The sequence below is a fragment of the Leptinotarsa decemlineata genome, unplaced genomic scaffold, assembly GCF_025532065.1.
Source record: "Leptinotarsa decemlineata unplaced genomic scaffold, Ldec_3_MD MMD2_tig00004307_RagTag_RagTag, whole genome shotgun sequence".
NCBI classification, from domain to species: Eukaryota; Metazoa; Arthropoda; class Insecta; order Coleoptera; family Chrysomelidae; genus Leptinotarsa; species Leptinotarsa decemlineata.
The window spans coordinates 512900-534815 of record NW_027412606.1 but is presented as its reverse complement, the minus strand read 5'-3'; the positions used below and the strand labels follow the sequence as shown (position 1 = coordinate 534815).

Below are 21916 nucleotides of genomic sequence, written 5' to 3'. Positions count from 1 at the left end.
CAAATAATTTTTTATCAATCTTTGTGTGTTTGTAATCTAGAGGGTGGTAGGAAGCTGTATCTATAGATTTATTTTTCCTGAAACCATGCTGAGTCATACATAGCAGCCCATTTGTTTCTAAATGATCCATAATCCTACAATTTTTCAAATAATTTAGGAAATAATGATACTTATGGCCTGTATACATTTAAAAACAGGAATAAAATCAAAATTGTACATATTCGTTTATGACTTCAAGTTAGACCAAAAACCCCTTTACATAATACTGACGTTCTGAAATTTTTGTAGTTTTCAGAACACCAAAATACATACAAATCAGTCTGAAACATCCAGACAGCTTTTCTGTTACAGACTTGTGATAATATATGATTCATACCCAAAACCCAATGTTTCATTATTAGTTTCTCTAGCCGTTGATCCACCGATAAAACGTTTCAGTTATTCTGGTGTAGTGAAATTGTTGTCTCAACAAAAAAACAAGACTATCCAAGTCCGATACTGATTCTAGTTAGCACAAATCACCCAGCACCATTTTATCGCTGGTGGTTTTTGTGGTTTGTTCATTCCAAGCCACCGGTACCGGCAGTAGGTACTCACAATGAGATAAAATGTATTCCATGAAAAGAAAACAATAATCAGTCAAAATTGTGCACAAACTAGGTGGTTGCGATGATTGGTGTTTTTGAAGTTTGAAATCAACCGTGTTTTTTTGGAAAATAAGACGATCATCTCATCGACCATGCAGTGCTGTAGTTCCGATATGATACGGGAACAAAAAAGAATCAACGCTGAAATCGATAAACAGCTACGAAAGGACAAGCATGCTTTGCGAAGAGAAATCAAGCTGCTTCTTCTAGGTAAGTCTGATTTTTGCTGATGAGATGGGTAAAAGCAACACCTGATTTCGGTTTCTACTTTCAGAAAATTCTCAGGCTTATAGAATGACAAAATAGTTCAAACTAACTAGAAACTTGAACAACCATATTTATGGGATGGAATTACAAAATTCTGTCAAAAAATTAATTTTCATTTTTTGTTTTAATATTCATTCAGTCATCAATTTCTATTTTTTTCCCTCAAGAGATTGGCCCCCTCAGACATAAATACTGGTGCCAGCAATTTATCCAATCTTCGAAAAAATTCTGATATGCATTTTTTGGTATGTTCTTGAGCTGTCTCGTCGATTCGATTTTAATCTTCTTTATCGTCGCAAAACACTAGCCTTTCATAGGTCTCTTCAAACTAATTCAATGTTTCACAATTACCCAACAAGTTATATACAGTGTGACCCATTTTTAATGGAAACACCCCCCTAAAATTCGAAGTTGTAAATCGATTTTAATATTTTTTTTTAATGTCAAGTACTGAAAGGTCTACCTTGAAACAAAATTTGAAATGTTTGTTAAAGTTTCAGGGCATACGCCGATATTTTTTCTTAGTCGAAAATCGGGATTTTGCATTAGCGATTTTTTTATTGAAAAAATCACTACGCCACTGGATTCAGAGTGCCTCTAAATAGGTGTGACCAAAATTTCATGAAAAAATATTCATTATTAACAAAGTTATGACAACTCAAAAATTCTAAAACTCACACAGCTAACAGTCACAATATATCATTTTTTTTATGATTTCAACAATAAAGTGCCGCCAGATGAAAAAAAAAACAAATAGCGTAAATATTTTTATTGAAAATAACGGAGTTAAACAATTCAACTAACAATGAAGCAAAACATTTTATTAAACGTAACTAATAACTAATTATTGAAATGTTTCGATTCAGTGCAACAATTAATTCTAACTCATATTCTAATAGCCTCTACTAATCCACCATGTGTCGTAGCGCTTACGAATGTTTCTGATTACGTTCCTTAGTTCTTGAGGGCTAATATCTGCACATACCTGTCGAATTCTTGCACAAAGTTCATTTCTATCTCTTGAGCGGAGTTTCCAGAGAAAAAAGTCCAAAACTGTGAGGTCTGGAAATCTGGGTGGCCACTCTATAAACGGACTACCACGGCCTATCCATCGGTTTGGAAAATGTTCGTTAAGCCACTGCCTCACAGCTCTGGCATAATGAACTGAACACCCATCTAACTGGACAATTAAATTTGATCGTTCATTGATTGGCAGTTCGTGAATAGCATCCCAAAACTCTGTGTTTAAAAATTCTAGAAACCTCTGCGCATTAATGTTTTCCTCAAAAAATAAAGGACCAATAATTCGTTCGTTCAATATCCCACACCAGACGTTGATTTTTTGGGAATACTGGCTTTTACAGTTTATTACCCAGTTAGGATAATCTGCTGCCCAATAGCGACAATTCTGTGATGGCCCTACTCCATTTGTAGTGAAAGTGGCTTCGTCGGTATATAAAATATTTTTTAGGAAATTTCTATTGTTTAAATATTCCCCTTGGGCCCATAAACAATATTCCAGGCGTCTTGCTTCGTCGCCTACTTGAAGTGTGTGTAAAAATTTTGGCTTGAAAGGTTTAATATTCTTCGCCTTGAGACATCTCCGAATAGTTTCTCGTGGAATATTCAAATCTAAAGTGGCATTCCTTATACTGGCATTAGGATTATTTCCGAAATAATCTGAAATGATTTGATCATTCCTGTCATTCCTGTTTCGTCTTTGTACAGGATTACTTTTTAACATCATTTTTGATACTGCACCAGTTTCATTGAATATTTTATTTATTTTATTTACCGTACCGCAGCTAATACTAGGACGATCTGCATGTCTCTCATTAAATTCTCTACAAACCTCTCTAGCACTTCTAACGTCATCTCCCGAAAGGCGTACAATTTCAATTTTCTCTCTTACGCTCAATCTTGCAGCCATGACACAAAATAATTCGTAGAACTGTAAGGTGAATATTGTTGACAATAGTACACTTAAATCTTTCACAAGTTGGAAACTGTAGTATCATTTCCATGGCAACTAAGATTTAAATTGAAATATTAGGTCTTAGTTTTTGTTAATTTGCGTGAAAACTTGAATGTAATTCCGTTATTTTCATTAAAAATATTTACGCTATTTGTTTATTCTTTTTCATCTGGCGGCACTTTATTGTTGAAATCATAAAAAAAATATTCTCATGGTTATATCTGTTGATATAGGATGTTTTTTGTAACTGTTAGCTGATATACCAATGTCAAATGAACTAATAACTTATAAATCACAAACGAAATTTCTTGGGTTCGAAATTGACAATAAATTGAAATTTGAATGTCACATAAAATCTTTGTGTAAAAAACTCGCATCAGGTTATTACGCAGTTCGTATAATCTCCAATGACTTGGGTAGTTCCACGGCCAGAACTGCTTATTTCGCTCTAATTGAATCCCACATGAGATATGGAATCGCCTTCTGTGGTGCTTGTAGTACCTACTTATTTGATAGTGTGTTTATATATATATATATATATATATATATATATATATATATATATATATATCAAGAATAAAATAATTCGTGGACACAACACTCAAAAAATAGGGGCAAACCGCGGACACGTGTTTCTGGCTATTGGCCTCGTCAGCGCGGTGCAGCCAAGTGTAAAGATGGGCAACACTTGTTTGCCGAAAGCAGGAAACAACACATACGCACGAATTATTTTATTCTTGATTTGTATCATACACACTCGATAAAATCTCTATCTATATATATATATATATATATATATATATATATATATATATATATATATATATATATATATATATATATACATATATATATATATATATATATATATATATGAATGCATTAACCGTTTCAGAAAATCGTCCAAAAAACTACTGCTTGAAATCTCACCTTATACCCTTAATGAATATTTTCCTCCACTTTTGACTAATTATCTTCGTATCTGTATATTTGCTACGTGGGCTGCTCATAAAACATCTCAGTATGTATTCATATATGAACATAAAAATCATGTGTAGAGGTGTAAAACATGTATAAATATAAATTTATGTGTATTAGTATTAGGATTTAGATATTGAGATTTTTACGTAGATATAATCTAACTAATTGTTTGAACAAATCACATTGTAAAGCTTCGTCTACGAGAATTATGTTCTTCTGACAATAAAGTATATCTTGATTGATTGATTGATTGATTGATTGAGTGATTGATTGATTGATTGATTGATTGATTGATTGATTGATGAGAACAATACTCCAAAGAAGGTCTGATCTGAGCTTTTTAAAGCATCAAAAGTTGCTGGGCTGTGTATAGTGTTCTGGTTCGGAACAGTAATCCAAGCTTTTGAGAAGCAGCTTTTGCAGTTCCAGCGACATAATTGTGCCAATACATATTAGTGTCCATTCTAACCCCAACAATCTTATCGAAGCAGAAAGCGGAATTGTCCTGACATTATTATATCCGATTTGGAGACATTCATCTTCTTGGAGAAAACCGATGCCTGGGTTTTCGTGGCATTGGCTACATTCAGTCTAATTCGAAATCACTTCTAGATCCTCATTAAGATATAGAACGTCCTACTGCCGGTGAAGATATCCCTCCGTAGCCGACGTCTTGGAATTCAAATGGAATGACAAGTGTGCTGTCGTCAGCAAAGCAATATATTGGATTCTTGGTTCTGTCCAATGAGCCGTTGATATACAATAAAAAGAGGGTTGGAGACAATATGGATCCCTGGGAAACACAAGCGTTGACGCTGAAGGTACTCGAGAAATATCCATCGACAGCCACTTGCGGAGAAAGTTTTTTCAGGAAGCTACAGAGCCATAAACAAAAATTATCCGACAAGCTATACCATCGAAGTTTGGCCAGCAAACCCTCATGCTACACACTAGATACTAGTACATAAATTCATGATAATATCGAGTATATCAGGTACGTGGACCGCTTCGGGTAGTGGGTTGAGGTCTTTAGGGAGATGATAGCAGTGTCTTTGAAGTCTTCTAGAAGCGTTAGCAGGTCCCTGCCTTCTGGTGTTCGTTTCTATAGTTCCATTCGCACGATTGCGCGTTAAAATCGGCAATAGTCACTATTGGGTGGTTTGGATGGTTTGTGTATTTCTGATATGTCGGCTGTCTGTGAGTCTTCTGGCTGGGATAGGTACACCAAGAAGACCCTAGGCTGTTCGTCTCACGCCCTCTATGACTCTAATGATTTGCTTTATTTGTAATCTGTATTACAGAAACTGCATATATCAATCAATATCTTCAGAAAAATTGACAACTTCTTCTTTTAGGTGCGGGAGAGTCTGGTAAATCCACATTTATAAAACAAATGCGAATCATCCATGGTGCAGGCTATTCAGAAGAAGACAGGAGAGGATTCATCAAACTAATTTATAGAAACATATTCAGGTCGATGCAAGCCATGATAAATGCATTGGAATTGATGAAAATTCAATACGGAGAATCATCAACTCAGGTAGAAGTTCTGTTTGAAAAATCTGTCTAAAATCTGTTTTTCTCAGAAGTTGAGAAACTTGTGCGAGCTAAAGACTTACGAGGTGTTACCTTTTAACTTATGATTCTCAACACGGTTGCAGAATCATTTCAGCTTCAACCAGATAAATTCTCTCGAGAAAAATATCTGGTCTAGGCGGGAATCGAACCCACGGCCTTCCGATCGTGAGTCGGGCGCACTACCACCGCGGCCAATTCCACAACAATTATTTATGAAAATTCTATACGGAGAATCATCAACTCAGGTAGAAATTATTTCTCATCATTAATATATACGGGCCTCTTCAGCTGATTCCACTATTTCTATTACGGAGGCGGTAAGACCTAAAAGGTCGGTTAATTGGACAAAAGTTTCTCATTTTGGGGAACTAGAATTTTTTTTTCAGATATGGATTATGAGTGGTTGTTTTTTAAATATTTCTGAAACCACATCCAGATCTGTACTCAAGATTCAATTAGTCCATATCATCCAATAGTAAATCCTTCATCAAGTCACGAGTTCCACATTGTGCTCTACTTTGGAGGCTTGGACTTACCCAAGATTGTCGTTTGCACCGTCTTTTTTTCATTCTCGAGTATTGTATCCGCAGCTGGAGCAATTAGTAAATCCTCCTCAGTGAACATTGTACGACTAAACTAACCTGAACGTTTCTATAGTCGCTAACTTGCCAACGGCAAATCGAGGCTCAATGTGGATGCGCCTTAATATATTTGATTTTGCCCAGTCTATCTGTGAATTTGTAATTGTTAATACCCTTATTCAGAACGGGCATCATCTTATATTTTTGTGCAATAAAATATTTCAGGAACTGGCTCAATTAATCAAAAGCGTTGACAGCGAAAGAATAAATACATTTGAAAGTCCTTACGTGGAAGCTATAAAGGATCTCTGGAATGACAAGGGAATTCAAGAATGTTACCGTCGACGTAGAGAGTATCAGTTATCAGATTCCACGAATTAGTAAGTATTTTATAGAAGATTAGATACAATTCATTGCAAAACCTGAGAACAACTAAACTTCTCGAAAATGTCATCTGTAATCGCATACCATTCCTCAGTTCGTAATATCATATCTACGCAACAGCATGGATTTATGTCAAACAGATCCGCCATAACAAATTTAATTGTATTGACCCAAAATAGTAGTGAGGTTCACCAATTAGGTTTCCATAATTCAGCAATACTTTTCATTAAATCCTACTTACTTCAACGAGAACAGTTTGTATCTTATAACGGCTATGAATTTTTTTATTACAATCCGTTTTCTGGAGTACCTCAGGGGTCGAATCTTGGACCACTTCTATTCTTATTATTTATTGATGATCTCATTGATTATGTCGATTGATTTAAAAATATATTTATCTGTCGAAACTATGGAAGACTGTAATACATCGCAATGACAGTTAGAAAATATACTGACTTGGTGCATCCAAAGTAGTGTCTTATAGTAGGAAAATGTCAGTCATTGAGTACAATTATCGAGTAGACACCATTTCACTGTCACAAAGTAACTCAATTGAAGATCTTAGTGTTTATTTTGATCAAAATTTGTGTTTTCCAACTACATTAAATAGGAAGTAAATGAAGCATTGAGAGTTTATGGCTTCATAGTTCGCATATCGTTCTCAAACATATCTGCTCTATTTACTCTATATGTAGCCTACTTAAGTTCAAAATTAGAATATGGCTCTGTTCTATGGTCTCCATTCTACAGTTGTTATAATTTATTAATTGAAAAAGTTCAACGTCGTTTCCTAAAGTTTATTTACTTCAAATCTTACCTATCCTGATAGAGGAAGCCATATGAATCTCTTACCATAACATTCAATATTGAAAGTATTGAATTACGCAGAAAACTTGCTGGAATAATTTATCTGTATAAATTACTCCACAACAATTTGGATGCTATGGAGGTGTTATCTTCTATAAATATCCGTGTACCTCATTTTAGAACTAGAAGTACAAAAACTTTTTACGGCCGACTGGCCAGAACCAATTTGTACCTCAAGTCACCTATCTTTAGTATTTGCAATAATTTCAATTCAATTTCAAATTTGTGTGATATCAATTTTCATTCCCTAGAATATATCATAACTTTGTAATTATAAGGATCTATATTACTTTTTTAACATACTTAGTTAACCCTGTAAATGGTTTTAACTCTTGGGTAATAAAGGCTATTATTATTATCATTATTATTATGAATTTCTACAAAATAAATAGGCCATATATCGAACAAGTAATCAGTTTCACTATAATAGTGATCATTTCACTTGTGTGGTTTTTAAGCGATCTAGAGTTCGCTCAAATTTGATATATTTCATTAATCTCTGCTTTCACAGTTACATGGAGGCTATTGATCGAATAGTGGATAGTAATTATTTACCTGACGAACAAGATATTCTGCGTGTGAGGGAACCCACGACCGGCATCATTGAATATCCTTTCGATTTGGATGTAATCAGATTCAGGTGAGGCAAAACAAGTTACCTTACGATCAACACATAAAGTAGCAGAATATTTTTTTTTAATTCAGGATTGTTTTCTCATAATAAAGCATTTTAATGATCATTTCAACTGAACAGTACACTCCATTCACATAAAAGATGAAATGCCTACATTAAATAAAGTTTTGTCAGCTATTCGTGAAGACAGTTCTTCTCCTGATATAAGAAGAACTAGATTATGAAAGATATTACAAGAGCTAAACTTCACTTTTGGAAAACAAGATAGAAAGAGCAAGTTGATAGAAAAACCAGAGAATGTAGAATGTAGAAGAAACTATCTAAGAGAAATAAAGAAAGCCGGAACACTCGGTAAATCTGTTTTTTATTTAGATGAAACATGGGTCTGTGAGGGTCATACCGTCTCGAAGGTTCGGCAAGACCAGAACATCAAACCCCTGTTGAAGTGTGTCTCTCAGTACAGACACACTTTTCTACTTCCTGAAAATGGCTTCAAAGTCGAAGCCGAAACGTCGAACAATGCAAAAGTTTGAGCGCGGTTCAACCCGAAATTCAGCCACGGAAGCGTATTCTATTTATATACTTACCTGGTGACGTTTTGAAGATAGTCTCCATCTTCATTATCAAAGCTACGATCAATTTTATGTTATCAGTGTCAATAATAATAATAATGTAAATCAAATTGATTTACATTGAAAGACGAATCATAACTACGAATTATAATGTTTTGATTCAAATAGTTCAGATAAAGAAAATGGATAGTCTTAAAAACGTCACCAGATGATACATATTCATTTTTATATGCAAAACTATATAAATTTAAGATACTAGATTTGTTTTTCAACGATCTCATTTATCAAATGCAGTAATTTTCATATTTGTATTTATTTATTAAGTTCAATATTCTGCTTATTTCATAGCTCTGTAGAAGGTAACAATCCTAAACAAGAAACTATTGGAAATATAAATTGTTTTCTTCAAAATAAAATAATCAAACAAAATTAGTTTTCACGATATTTCAATTATCTTCGAGTTATATACAATATATCATTGGGAAATTCATATTGATACCCTCAGTCTGACGCCTATCAATACCATTTTTAACGCAATATGATAAGCAGCATCGCAAGTCACTTATTTTAATGGCTCCGTAGCAACGTCCTTAAGGGGCATAGCGGGTAGAAATATCTCAGTGACTTTGTGTATGAACTGCAGTGCCACGTGCTTGAGACGACTATGTTGCTTTCTTTGACTGAATTCTCTAAAATATTACAGTTAAGGAAGACTGATAAAAATAGACAAACATTTTCAAACAACTTATTACAAAGAGAAGATCCTCCTTTATTTCTTTCTGGATGTTATATAATGAAATCACATCTCGTGTTCTGAGCTTATTTCTCAGTTGTTATACTTCTTGTAATTGATTCATTAAATTTTTGTGTAGAATGGTAGACGTCGGAGGACAAAGATCAGAAAGGAGGAAATGGATCCATTGTTTTGAAAATGTCACCTCAATCATCTTCTTGGTAGCTTTGAGTGAATATGACCAGGTCTTATTCGAATCACAAAACGAGGTAAGCTTCTGATAACTATCAGCAATCACAATTCATCTCTTTAATTGAATATTTTAGTTATTTGAGCTATTTAATAGTTCAGTTCTGAATAATTTACATTTCTCTTCATTTCAATTTTGTGGTGTAAACTTTAAATATCACGGTTTCACCATGTTCGAACAGTGGAGTTGAATCAAGAATTCTTAGGGCTCGTTAGTTTATCCCCAATTAGGTTCCTAGTTGTTATGTACTTACAAAGATGTACTTAGTTGTACTTACAAAGAAAATGGTAAGGTAAAGAAAAGCAGAAGGAAAGCTCAGCTTCAATTCTAAAAAGTGTAAGCTGAAAAGAAGAAATCTACCCTTGTCACGATGACAGTTTATATCAACATTTATACGAATAATTAGTCCAATCCTCGCCATACTCGAAATTTACTTCGAAAGGAAAATATTTTCAGTGTTATTCAATATGCATGTGAAAGTAGTACCTAGTCTCGAAGGTTTTTTTCTTCCAGTTTGTATCTAAAAGTAATTGCTAGGCATGATCCAGACATCTTTGTAAATAGTTCATTTTGAAACTAATTAATTTTTCCTTCCTTTCAAAGTTTTTCAAATTTTTGTTTTATTTTTTCCATAAAGCTATAATATTCTTAATATATTCCCAATTATTTGTAATATAATTGTAATCATTTCTTTCCTTTTTAGAATCGTATGGAGGAATCTAAAGCACTTTTCCGAACTATTATCACGTGCGATTATTTTGAAGATTCGTCTTTCATGTTATTCTTGAATAAAATGGATATTTTGAGAGATAAAATTATGTACTCGCACCTGGCTGACTATTTTCCCGAATTTGATGGTAAGTAATTTCATTTCACAGAAACAAGCCATAAGATATTTTATCGAAAACGGGCGATCTTCTTACAAAACTTATTGAAATAATGTTCCACAACATGTATTCAAATAATGAAAACAGTATCATATACTTATTCTGGATTTCACTAGCTCGGACTTGCATTGTCCAATATGATTCGAAATATATGAGAGAACAGATAAAATTAGAACAAATAGCTGAAATATAAATTATATAAAGCAATAAAACGTGAAATGAAAATACAATAAATCAATAAAATAATCAAGATAAAAGATGGAAATGACTATAGAGTAAAAAAAAAAAAAAATAATAAAAATAAAAATTAGCAAAACATTAAAGAAAGTAAATCAAAAAACATTTCAAACCAATTACTTCACGATGTTTCGATTATTAGTATGCATAATCGTCTCAGGGTGATGACTGGACTCCGGGTGATGACTGGACTCCGGGTGATGACTGGACTCCGAGAGATAACTATTGCTTGATTACAGATTTCCACATGTTGCGTATCACTACGCTAGCTTGACTGAATGCGTCGTTGGACAACATATATGCAGCTTCTTTGAACTTCCTCTTAAACCAGTGTTCTTTCCTGTGGATGATCTCAGCTTGTAACCACTTGTTGTTATGTTGATGAGTCCTAACATGCTCTGCTATTCCCGATTCTGAAGTTGTACCCAATTCTTCTCATCCTTTCCGACAATCCTCTGACGTACTAGTTGTGGCAGCTTTTCTTTCTTGCGAGGCTCTTGCTATGTCTAGCCAAAGTATATTCCACCATCACTTTGGAGTAACCATTACGTTGAAGATATTTTTTGATGATGCCTAGTTGCTTCTCGCATTCTAGTTGCATTCCTTATGGACTTCTTTTTCCATTGTGAAGGTGATGAAAGGTTTTACGCTGTTGATGTGCTTCAAAAAGGTGTATAGTTCTGTATTCCCATGGTTCCATGCTATGCAGGGGTCGTCAATGTATCTAGACCAGAGAGGAAGCTTCATGTGGGCTTCTTCAATGGTCAGAGTTTCAAACCAATCCGTAATATGTAATTTTTAGTATTGGGTAAATTTGAAAATACGGCTAACCAAGGGTCACCGCGCTATACCCTGTATATAAATTACGTAACTCACCGATATTTCATTTTTAATTTCCACGTTTTTTTTTCAAATTTGCTGACTTGAATTATTTCTTTTAGGTCCTAAGCAAGACATGATCGCAGCAAGAGAATATATCCTGAGTATGTTTGCAGACTTGAACACCAACCCGGAAAAAACTCTTTACTCGCATTTCACTTGCGCCACAGGTATAAAAAAACAATTAATAGAATATTCGAACGAATCATATTTCCGTTATTCGCGAAAGCTGTACTCTAGTTTGGAAACAATGATCACAATTTATAGTAAGACCCACAAGGTCGGTTAAATTGTACAAAATGTCACTAAAACTAATTAATACAGTTTATTGTACGATTTTCACTATAAAAGAGTTTCACAAGAACCGCGACACGTGTTACAATAGCTTCCTCAAGCTTAAACAGTTTACGCTTGAGGAAGATATTGTATAGCGAAACACGTGTCGCGGTTTTTATAAAACCCTTTCATAGTGGATACAGAGGTCTGAAATAAAGGGGTGCTAATTGGAACTGGATCACGCTGTATGGTATTTTTGAAATTTACACAAATACCAACTCTCATTCACTCAAGTTGGGCTCAAAGGTTCGTAGGCTAACAGAATGTTTTCATTTTAATAATAAGTGATTTTTGCTGGTATGTTTTTGGCAACACTGTTTTTGACAGATCACGTGTGAATCGTGTCTTGTGTCATTGTCAAACTTGTTCAGTTTGGTCTATAAATTAACCATGAATCGACTTACGAATGAACAAAGCTTGCAAATTATTGAATTTTATTATCAAAGTTCATGCTCGGTGAAGAAAATGCATCGTGCACTTCTTCCAATTTATGGGCAGTTTCGTCGGCCTACTGAGGGAGTTATTCGGAAGCTTGTGACTGAATTTCGAACCCAGTTCACACTATTGGACATTAAACCACCAACACGCATTCGTAGAGTGAGAACCGAAGAAAATATTGCGGCTGTATCTGCCAGTGTTCGTGATGACCGTGAAATGTCGATTCGCCGCCGTTCACAGCGATTGGGCCTCTGTTACTCCACTACGTGGAAAATTTTGCGGAAGGATTTGGTTGTAAAACCTTATAAGATACAGCTGGTGCAAGAATTGGAGCCACACGACTTCCCACAACGTCGTGAATGGGCGCTGGCAACGTTGGAGGAAGATCCACATTTTTATCGAAAAATTGTGTTCAGCGACGAGGCTCATTTCTGGTTGAATGGATACGTTAACAAGGAAAATTGCCACATTTGGAGTGAAGACCAGCCACAAGCATTGCAAGAGCTACTGATGCATCCCGAAAAGTCACCGTTTGGTGTGGATTATGGGTCGGTGGCATCATCGGGCCGTACTTCTTCAAAGACGACAATGGCCGGAACGTTACTGTGAATGGCGAGCGCTACTGTGTGATGATTGACGACTTTTTGTTGCCCAAAATGGAAGAATTGGACATGCCTGACATGTGGTTTCAACAAGACGGTGCCACATGCCACACGACACGCGAAACAATGGCCCAATTAAGAGCTGCCTAGATCGTGTGATTTAACGCCATTGGATTATTTCTTGTGAGATCATGTTAAGGCTCATGTCTACAGAGATAAACCAGCAACGACTGTCGCTCTGGGAGCCAATATTGAAGCATTTATACGTAAAATACCGGTCGATATGTGAGATAGAGTGTGCCAAAATTGGACCTTGCGCATGGGCCATCTAAAGCGGAGACGTGGACAACATTTGAATGAAATCATCTTCAAACATTGAATTATATTAATCGATCTATCGATTCCAATGAAGATTTCATCATTTTTTTCTAATTTTTTGTGTTTTGACAATCAGATCATATACCTCTTAAAAAATCATCCGTTAGTTGCCTTTGGGGCCGATACAACGATTATAGTGGTTATACAATTTTTTTATACCATTTTTTATAGTACGATTCATCTTTAGCCTCAAAATAGGCCTCAGTTCTGACGATTACATCTTCATCAACGCTGAATTTCTTTCTAGCGAGTATTCTCTTGAGGTCTGAAAACAGAAAAGAGTCGCTGAGAGCCAAATCTGGAGAATAGGGTGGATGAGAGAGCAATTCGGAGCCGAATTCATGGAATGTTGCCATCGTTCCCATTGATTTGTGACACGGTGCATTACCTTCCCAATGATTGATTTTCCTGGTGCAAAGTCGAATAATGTTTATCAATCCAAACCTTGGCTATAACAGTACTCTTTTCGTCAAAAAGCAATGTTTTGTTAACACACGAAATTCCTTTTCATCCATTTTCTTCAAACTAACAAAAGTTGCTTTACTCAACATGTTCTATCCCAAAAACTAATAGTCCTAGTGATGTGAAGTTTGTTCACCTGTCTTTTGAAGGGAAGGTAGCGCCATCTGGGTGTTAGCCTACGAACTTTTCAGTCAATTAGTTATATCTAATCTAATCACTCATCAGAGAAATAAAGAAAGCTCTTTTTTTAGAAATCAGTCTATGAAGCAGTTAATTTTCTTGGGATATAGTGTACAACACAATCCGTGTCTAAAAGAGAATCTCCAACTGATTTTGTTGTATTGTTGATTTACAGATACTGGAAATATGAGATTTGTCTTTGCGGTGGTGAAAGACACAATATTGCAATTGCAACTCAACCGGTACAGCTTGGATTAGTACATCTCGACCAGGAAATACTTGGAATTCGTCCTCGGCGTCAGTTTATATTTTATCATCAGACCAGTTCGTGATATATTTCAATGAATCTCGAGTGAAAGAATAGAAATGATAAATAGGCAATTATTATTTATATTTCAAAACATGTAGCACACGATATGAGCAGGATGATCTATGAGTCACTATATTATTTCTTTTCTTTTAACTTATCACTTTCAGAGTTTGATATTGAAAATATTCAATAAAAACATGTAATACTTCAAAAATTTATTGGATCTTCGGAAATTAACTAAGAATTTTTCTATACAAGACGACGGTTGAATTCCGGAAGATGACTAAATTATCCATTCATCTATCAATTCTCATTCACACTGAAGTTTTTTATTCTCAGAGACCAACCTGTTCAAACTATCGCATGAGTAAGTAGGTAAATTTCTTATTATATATCACCAACAGTATACAAATGTTCGTCCATTTGCCGCAGGTTTTCATTTCATTTCATATCATAAATATTCATTTACTGTAATTTTATACTTCATTTACCTGAAAATTTACAAATTTCAACTGGAAAATTGAGTTTTTGTCTTTCATAATTGTATAATGACAGGTTGTGAAACCACATAACGCGTTTCCTATACAAAATATGCCTTTGTCTCCAAGACTCGCTAAAATACGTTTACCGTTTATATTCACCATTCGGTATACCGTCAGCCAAAGTCATCACAAATATATAATTCACGTTCATTTTATTTCCCTCATCAGTTTATGTCATCATTTTATCTGATTCTCTGTGATTACTCCTCAATATAATTGGATCTTCATCTGGAGTGGAAATTTCTAATCGATATGTCCTCTGGAACGGTATTACCATCTCTCCGCCTGAAGACAATTCGATTTTCACTACCCTGTAAACGTTATCTTTCCTTGAATATACTTCTAAAATTCAACCCATTGAACATCTTATAGGTTTAAAGTTGTCTGAGCCAACCAATACATCACCGACCTCCAATTTATCATGCATCTGTCAACCAGTATGAACCATATGTGCTAAATACTCCCTACTGAATCGGTTTCCAAGAGAATCCTTTAGTTTTTGCAGGTATCTCAATCTTTTCTTCTCTTCCTCTCTGTCCAAAATTACTTGAGGAATGGAAACAAAATTTTCAAATATTTTGTGTAGTGGACGATAAACAAAGAAATATTTTTCACAAGAATTACTGAAATGAGCCCAGAACTTGTTCCTTTCTGAAATAGTAAACTTAACTTCGAAATGTAAGTAATTAATACCACCAATATATTTATTTTTTAAATTGTATAACTCTAATCTAATACCCAACCAGCTTTCTGTTTTCTTAGCTTTTCGAATATATGAAGCAGTGTCTCCGTTATGCGTGCATTCACACGAATGCGGATAATTTTGATACATTTTGTGCTGTTCAATAAAAGTATGCCTGTAATTTCATGTAATTAATCAAAAAGAGGATACTCATAAAAGCAACATATCTGAAACACAATTACTAACTGAGTGTCAAGTGTTGAATTACTGTTCTGACTGGCTGCTCTGTCATTCTTTCGTTCTCTGATACTGTGATACAAATGACAAATGAATATAGGCAATCAAAATAAAATGATAACTTTTTATTTTCGATATTTAATTTCACGATGGGGTATGCATTAGTATTCTTGATCATTATAATCCACTACTTAGAGCAGGTTGATTTATTCAATGGTGTTTGTTTAACGCGTATTTTTAGCAATCGAATCAAATATATAAATGAACAACAAATCCACCGCTTGATACACATTAGGCAGATATAAATTGACTCTCTTGCCAAATTTGGAATTATTTACATTTATCCTATATAATTCACTATTTCAATCATAAAAACCAGAATTCCGTTCTCTTATAACTCTGCACCTGGCTCTACACCGTCTGCTCCATTAGCGTCAAATAGAATGCAACTCTAAAATCAAAGAATCCATGTTAAATTATCTAACGGCTGTTGTCTGCAGACGCTCATTGAATATTGACGTTTGGAGGTTAGGTCATTTGTTAACAACAGAGTTGTTAATAATGTTTTAATATAAAAATTTTTAATTTTAAGGACAATAATTTTATATTTCCAAGCTGGAAATATATTGCGGTAAGTGTTTTTATGCCACAGTACCTAATGAATAATTTTAGATTACTAGGTGTACTGAAATTAGTCAATACCACAATAACTTGAAATTTATTTAGGGTTTTCTTTCCAAATTTGAATGTTTTCTTCATCTTTCAATGAAATTGAAGAACAAATTTAACAATTTCAATTCATACCTTGATCATACTTGTTCATTTAAAAAATATAGTATTTCTTCAGACATGTTATACTGAAAATACAAACCCAACTGTAAGTTCATTTTAAACAGAATTACTACGTCATAACTCGCAATAAAAATAATATGGAATCTCTGACAATTTTGACTCTTCATAATATTTTATTTAATTCGATTAAATCATCTGATGAAGCAAACTTGGTTCATGAAAATCACTTTGAGAAAAGTGTTTTACAGTTCAGTTGCTGGAATTTAGTATTGATTGTCGTTCAGGAATTCCTTCACTAAGCAAGATGCATTGTTATTTGGTATTTGCTAATGATCTAAAACTCGCTTGATAAATTTCTTGGAAATGTTTAACTTTTCTGTGTGAAGTTTATTAGTGTACCAGATTGCCAAAATTTACTTTGACTAGTTGACATTTTCATATATATTATAACTTTTACAGATACTGCCATGAAGCATAGCACATAAAATGATAAGATGTATATTTTCCCGATCATTTTCCTAGTACGAGAGATGGAATTGAAATAATTGATAGATGTTATATTTATTCACCCATAATGTTCAATGAATCAGACTTCCTAGCTGATTTAGCTTCTATACCTCCAGATCCCCCATTTATGAGGAATGTCTGCAATGAATGTCAGTAAGTAATTTTTTCAAAATACCTATAACAATAAAACTTTTTGAATTCGGTTTTCAAATCGAAGTTTCATTAAATTCATTGAATAATTTCATGGAAATGAAAAGATAAATATATGAGTACTATTTCTATCATCCACAATTTGTCTTCAATTCAAGAGCCACCAGTAGACAACTGTTTCGGTCTAATGGACATCATCAATACCGGGTAGGCGGTCCTCGATAGGTAATGAAATGTGGAAAACTAAAATGTGTACTTGATAAAAATCACTGAGTAAATGCAAGCGTGGCATAAGCGGAACCACCTATTGGTGTGACACCTAGGCTTGACAAGTTTTCACGTCGACATTGGTGGTTTGAACAATCTTTGAAACCGACAACTAAGTTAACTGAAATTTAGAAAGCTCTCCTGGAATGCCATTGGAAAACGAATCCACATGTTTCTAGAAATGATATAAAAAAATCAAGAATGATTAATGCAGTTGAGCTGTTGTTCTACTAAGAGCAATCTGTTCTTCCAAAAAATCATTTTTGTTCACTTTATTGTGTTGTCTCGACTGCTTGGCATTCCACAGAATGGATTTTCTTTTGTACATTTTGAAATAAACTCTTGAGAATTCATTTTGTCCACACCAAAGTGTAACACGTCACTTTGAAACGCATCAAAGTTCGTTGTCCAGTCCTTCAAACGTCCCCTAACATATAAACCTCAAACATGCAACATTTCTTTGATGCGACGCAAAAACACTGAAAACTCATTATATGACGGAATTACATTACAAAGTGCTGTTCTGGATCCGTGCTTAGCTGTAAAGAACTCTCCTGAGTCAATTAAACATACACATCTTCCTCAGCATAGACATTATTTACAGGATCAACATTAAACTTAAATCTTGCTATCCAGGATGAATGAGAGGACTCACAACTGTATACTGCAAAGTTGAGTTTTAAAAATCGATTGTCGAACGAGAAATTTCTTTGTATTTTTCTGCAGCTTTCACTTAAAACAAGCAGCTGGATGGAACCAGAGCCCCTTTCTCATTCAGCGGTTAATACCGACACTTGGCTTTGCAACAGACTGTTGAATTAGCAAGATTTGAGTTTTCTGTATATTTATTTATTTATTTACGGGCAAGCCCATTTGAAGTATAAATCACAATGTTAAATTACAATTGAAATAAAATCAAGTAAGGTACTGAAATACAAATTGCGACTAAGAATAGCTTAAAAGGGGTTAATTTGACGTTGAAAATGGGTTAATTTAACGTTGAAAAGGGGTTAATTAAAGCAGAGGTTCTCAAACTAATTTTGTCTACTGCCCACTTCGAGAATTAATTATTTTCTAGCGCCCCCCAATTTTTTTTACTTTACTACATCTTAAGAATCACAATTGCAGTCATTATTTTAATAATTAAATATATGTGAAAATAAGACTTTCTGGTGAGGGTAATGTAAAACACCATTTTGTAATATTAGGAAAACTTTTATTCATGTTATTAAAACAAACATTTCAATTTGAATTTTAATATAATCTAATGTGAAGGATGAATTTGATGATTTTTAACAAGTTTGTTAATATCATTGCTTCATTCGAAAAGCAAAGAAGGCACATAGGCAAAGATGGATTTGTGGGATTTTCAATAAATCCATATTTTATATATTCCCCGCTATACTGCCGTTTCTTCTTTTTTGCTTCCGACATAATTTTGTCATCAAAAATGCCGAAGTAAAGAATCGAGTATTAAAAACTTGCTAATGACAATACTCTTAGTATTCACCACCGCACGTACAACACTTTACCTAGCTAGTCGCTAACTAAATTCACTTATTTTCGTAATATCGTCGAATGACATTACTGGCTGGATGGCGCGCGCGCTTTTATATGAGGCAGCGAGCGGGCCTGGTACTTTCGAGAATGGAGACTAGAAACTTCTCGCTTCGCATTGAAGCTTACTGCATCTATTGTACAGTTTGACAACTATCGGACAGGAAATAGTTACTGTCTAGTCCCCTAGATGGCGATACACGAGGAAACGCGCATTAAGGCGTAAAGGAGCGGTAAAGTTTATGTTTAAAGCAAAAAACATTTTTAAATTAGCCATTAGAATGGAGACTAGAAACTTCTAGCTTCGCATTGAAGCTTACCGCCATCTATTGTACAGTTTGGCAACTATCGGACAGAAAATAGTTACTGTCTAGTCCCCTAGATGACGATACACGCGTTACATGCGTTAAGGCGTAAAAGAGCGGTGAAGTTTGTGTTTAAACCACTTCAACGCCCCCCAATCTTCTCTGTGCCCTTTATTGCCCCTTATAGGCCTCCAGCGCCCACAAGAGGGTGTTATTGCCCACTTTAAGAAACACTAATTTAGAGTATAAATCGACAAAAGACAATGAGCGTCAATAAAACATATACCACATATACTACCTTAAACTATACATTAAAAAATGAAAGCACAGTATTCTGTAATTGAGTTTTAAATGTTACTATTGGCTAATCGTTAGATTCTCGGAATGCAGCTATTGAATGTGTGGTTTAAACGATAAAATGGTATATAAAATGTTTGTTGCTGTCAAGTTGAGGGTTTTTTTCACCATTTGTGCCACCTGCCAGTATGCCGAAATCTAATTTGGCTTTATGGGTAATCCAGGTCTGAATGGAGTTATGAGGAAATTCATAATGTTTTCCGAAATTGTTAAAGCTCAACCTTTGGCTCAAACACGCTGTCTCTTCAGAAAGTGAGGTGAATTTTGATTTTTTTCAAAAGATATCTACAGGATTTTTTTAAATGTTGGGCATGGAGCGTGTGGCCGGGAAGTTCTTTCCAAAATTGCTGAATTTAAAAAAAATTGCATGAGCATCGTTCAGGAACTGTTGAATGAAGACAAAGGCGATCCAGATTTGTTTAAAAGGGTCATAACTGCTGACGAATTATAGGTTCAAAGTCCAATTGTCCCAGTGGAAGAGCCCAGTAGAACCAAGACCAAAAAAGCAATTCCAAGATCGATCGAATATCAAGGTTTTGCTCACCGTTTTCTCTGATTACCGTGGAACAATTCGCGTGATACTGATTATTTTACTGATGCCACTTGGAAACAGATAAAACATAAACTGTAATTTAACTTTCATTGTGAGCAGTGGAGCTGTATAAAACAATGAGTTCATCATTAATTACTATCTGAATAGCTAATATCAGGAGCTTGTTACCAATTAAATAATAAGATATTGATTCCAGAATGAATCACGCTCCATCTCAATTATTTTCTAGTAATATTTCTTAATGGTATTTTTTTTTCAATTTCAGTCGACCATCGACAGTTTGCTATTGCAGTTCATTACCAAATCCACGATTGTGCCCTCACAGTAGAATAATACTCCTGCAACATCCTGCAGAGGAAAAGAGGTGCCTTAGAACTGCCACTATGTTACAATTAAGTCTAGAAGCCAATAAATGCCTCACGTTCAAAGGAAAACGATTTCCTGGGCGCCACGATGAATTGAATGAAATCCTAACCGAAGCAAATACATTGTTACTGTATCCCAGCCCATCTGCGGTGGATATAACGGAGATAGTTAAAGATAGCGTTCATTCGTCATACAACATTGTCATTATCGATGGAACTTGGCCACAGGCGAAAGCAATATACACAGCTAGTCCTATTTTACACAGTATCAAACAAATAAAAATTCTTGATATCGATATAAGCAGATACATCATCAGAACACAACCAGCTGATGGATGTTTGAGTACTCTAGAAACTGCTGCTTTGACACTGTCTCTTCTAGAAAAGAATGGAATATATAAAAATGAACTTCTCAAGCCTCTCCAAACGATGTGCGAGTATCAGATTCAAAACGGAGCAGTTTCTCACCAAAGCAAGGAGTTTCGAATTAAAAATAATTCATACCCTAAATTGATTGGCAAAAGGTTGAACAAAGTACTGAGAAATGCAGATTCCATGAGGAATTCTTGATTTTAGAGAAAATTTTAATAGATAGTGACCATATATGTTTATATGAATTAAAAAATATTTACAGTAATTTTAGTTTTTTTCTGACCTATACTTTTATCCTTTAGTGATATAAATTATTTAAAAGAACCAACATCAATACTACATTCCCTACTTATTGAAAAACTAAGTTTTTATGGCATAAGGGGCACTACCCTGGAACTCCTTCGTTCATATCTTACAAACAGATTTCAGTGTGTTGAGCTAAACAATGTAAAATCTGATTTCAAAAAAATCGAGCATGGCGTCCCTCAAGGTTCAATCTTAGGACCTTTCTTATTTATTGTGTATATAAATGACTTATGCCACGACATGGAACCTACTAAATGTTTTCTATTCGCTGATGACACAACAATAATTTGCTCAAGCAAGGAGGGTTACAAATAAGGCAGCAGATGAAGAAATACATGTAAAGTGAGTTCGAATTATATCAAGGAGGTTACGTACAGCGCCATGTGCCCGCGAATAGATCAAGCAATACTGTCGATAATTCTGTGAAATACAGATCCCGAGCTTAAGAGTTACAAACTTACATACAGATGAAGCTAATATAAAGCGTGTATTAAAATACAAAAAATAAGGATAAAACTCTAACGAAGAGACAGATATAAAGACAATTGCAGTACATAAAGTAAAGATTGTGTATAAAATAGCATCTAAGTGACTTAACACTTGTGTTATGCTACAAAGTAATACTAATTAATATAAAATTACCGTTGTGTACAGAGAGTTAGGAAACAATTTAGTGGCAGTGTGGCGTTTTAATATTTTGATGAATGCAAAGTAATTTTGGAAGATTTTTTTTGATTCTATAATTT

At 34.5% G+C, this 21916-nt stretch overlaps 2 protein-coding genes across 3 annotated transcripts; both read left to right on the top strand.

Moving 5' to 3' along the window:
• Positions 1-520: 520 nt before the first annotated feature.
• LOC111514316 (guanine nucleotide-binding protein G(q) subunit alpha) lies at positions 521-15767 on the top strand. Of its 2 annotated transcripts, none has more exons than XM_074178725.1 (8): positions 521-857; positions 5226-5410; positions 6255-6409; positions 7792-7920; positions 9359-9488; positions 10173-10326; positions 11535-11642; positions 13474-13608. In XM_074178725.1, the coding sequence occupies exons 1-8, from the start codon at positions 740-742 to the stop codon at positions 13533-13535; spliced, it is 1041 nt and encodes a 346-aa protein (XP_074034826.1). In that variant the 5' UTR covers positions 521-739; the 3' UTR covers positions 13536-13608. The 2 variants fall into 2 exon arrangements, with proteins under 2 accessions (XP_074034826.1, XP_074034825.1); XM_074178724.1 differs by lacking the exon at positions 13474-13608 and adding an exon at positions 14044-15767 and having other exon boundaries at positions 523-857.
• Positions 15768-15899: 132 nt separating this feature from the next.
• Dtwd2 (DTW domain containing 2) lies at positions 15900-21129 on the top strand. The gene is made up of 3 exons (XM_023170552.2): positions 15900-16270; positions 16891-17091; positions 20393-21129. The coding sequence occupies exons 2-3, from the start codon at positions 17006-17008 to the stop codon at positions 21060-21062; spliced, it is 756 nt and encodes a 251-aa protein (XP_023026320.2). The 5' UTR covers positions 15900-16270; positions 16891-17005; the 3' UTR covers positions 21063-21129.
• The last annotated feature ends 787 nt before the right edge of the window (positions 21130-21916 follow it).

What these genes read in the sequence shown, in the direction of transcription:
- LOC111514316 (XM_074178724.1), top strand. Translation starts at nt 740, where the DNA reads ATGCAGTGCTGTAGTTCCGATATGATACGGGAACAAAAAAGAATCAAC. An exon ending in TTATCAGATTCCACGAATTA is followed by an intron (nt 6,410 to 7,791) that starts GTAAGTATTTTA and finishes CTGCTTTCACAG; the next exon opens with TTACATGGAGGCTATTGATC. An exon ending in TATTCGAATCACAAAACGAG is followed by an intron (nt 9,489 to 10,172) that starts GTAAGCTTCTGA and finishes TTTCCTTTTTAG; the next exon opens with AATCGTATGGAGGAATCTAA.
- Dtwd2 (XM_023170552.2), top strand. Translation starts at nt 17,006, where the DNA reads ATGTTCAATGAATCAGACTTCCTAGCTGATTTAGCTTCTATACCTCCA. An exon ending in AATGTCTGCAATGAATGTCA is followed by an intron (nt 17,092 to 20,392) that starts GTAAGTAATTTT and finishes TTTCAATTTCAG; the next exon opens with TCGACCATCGACAGTTTGCT.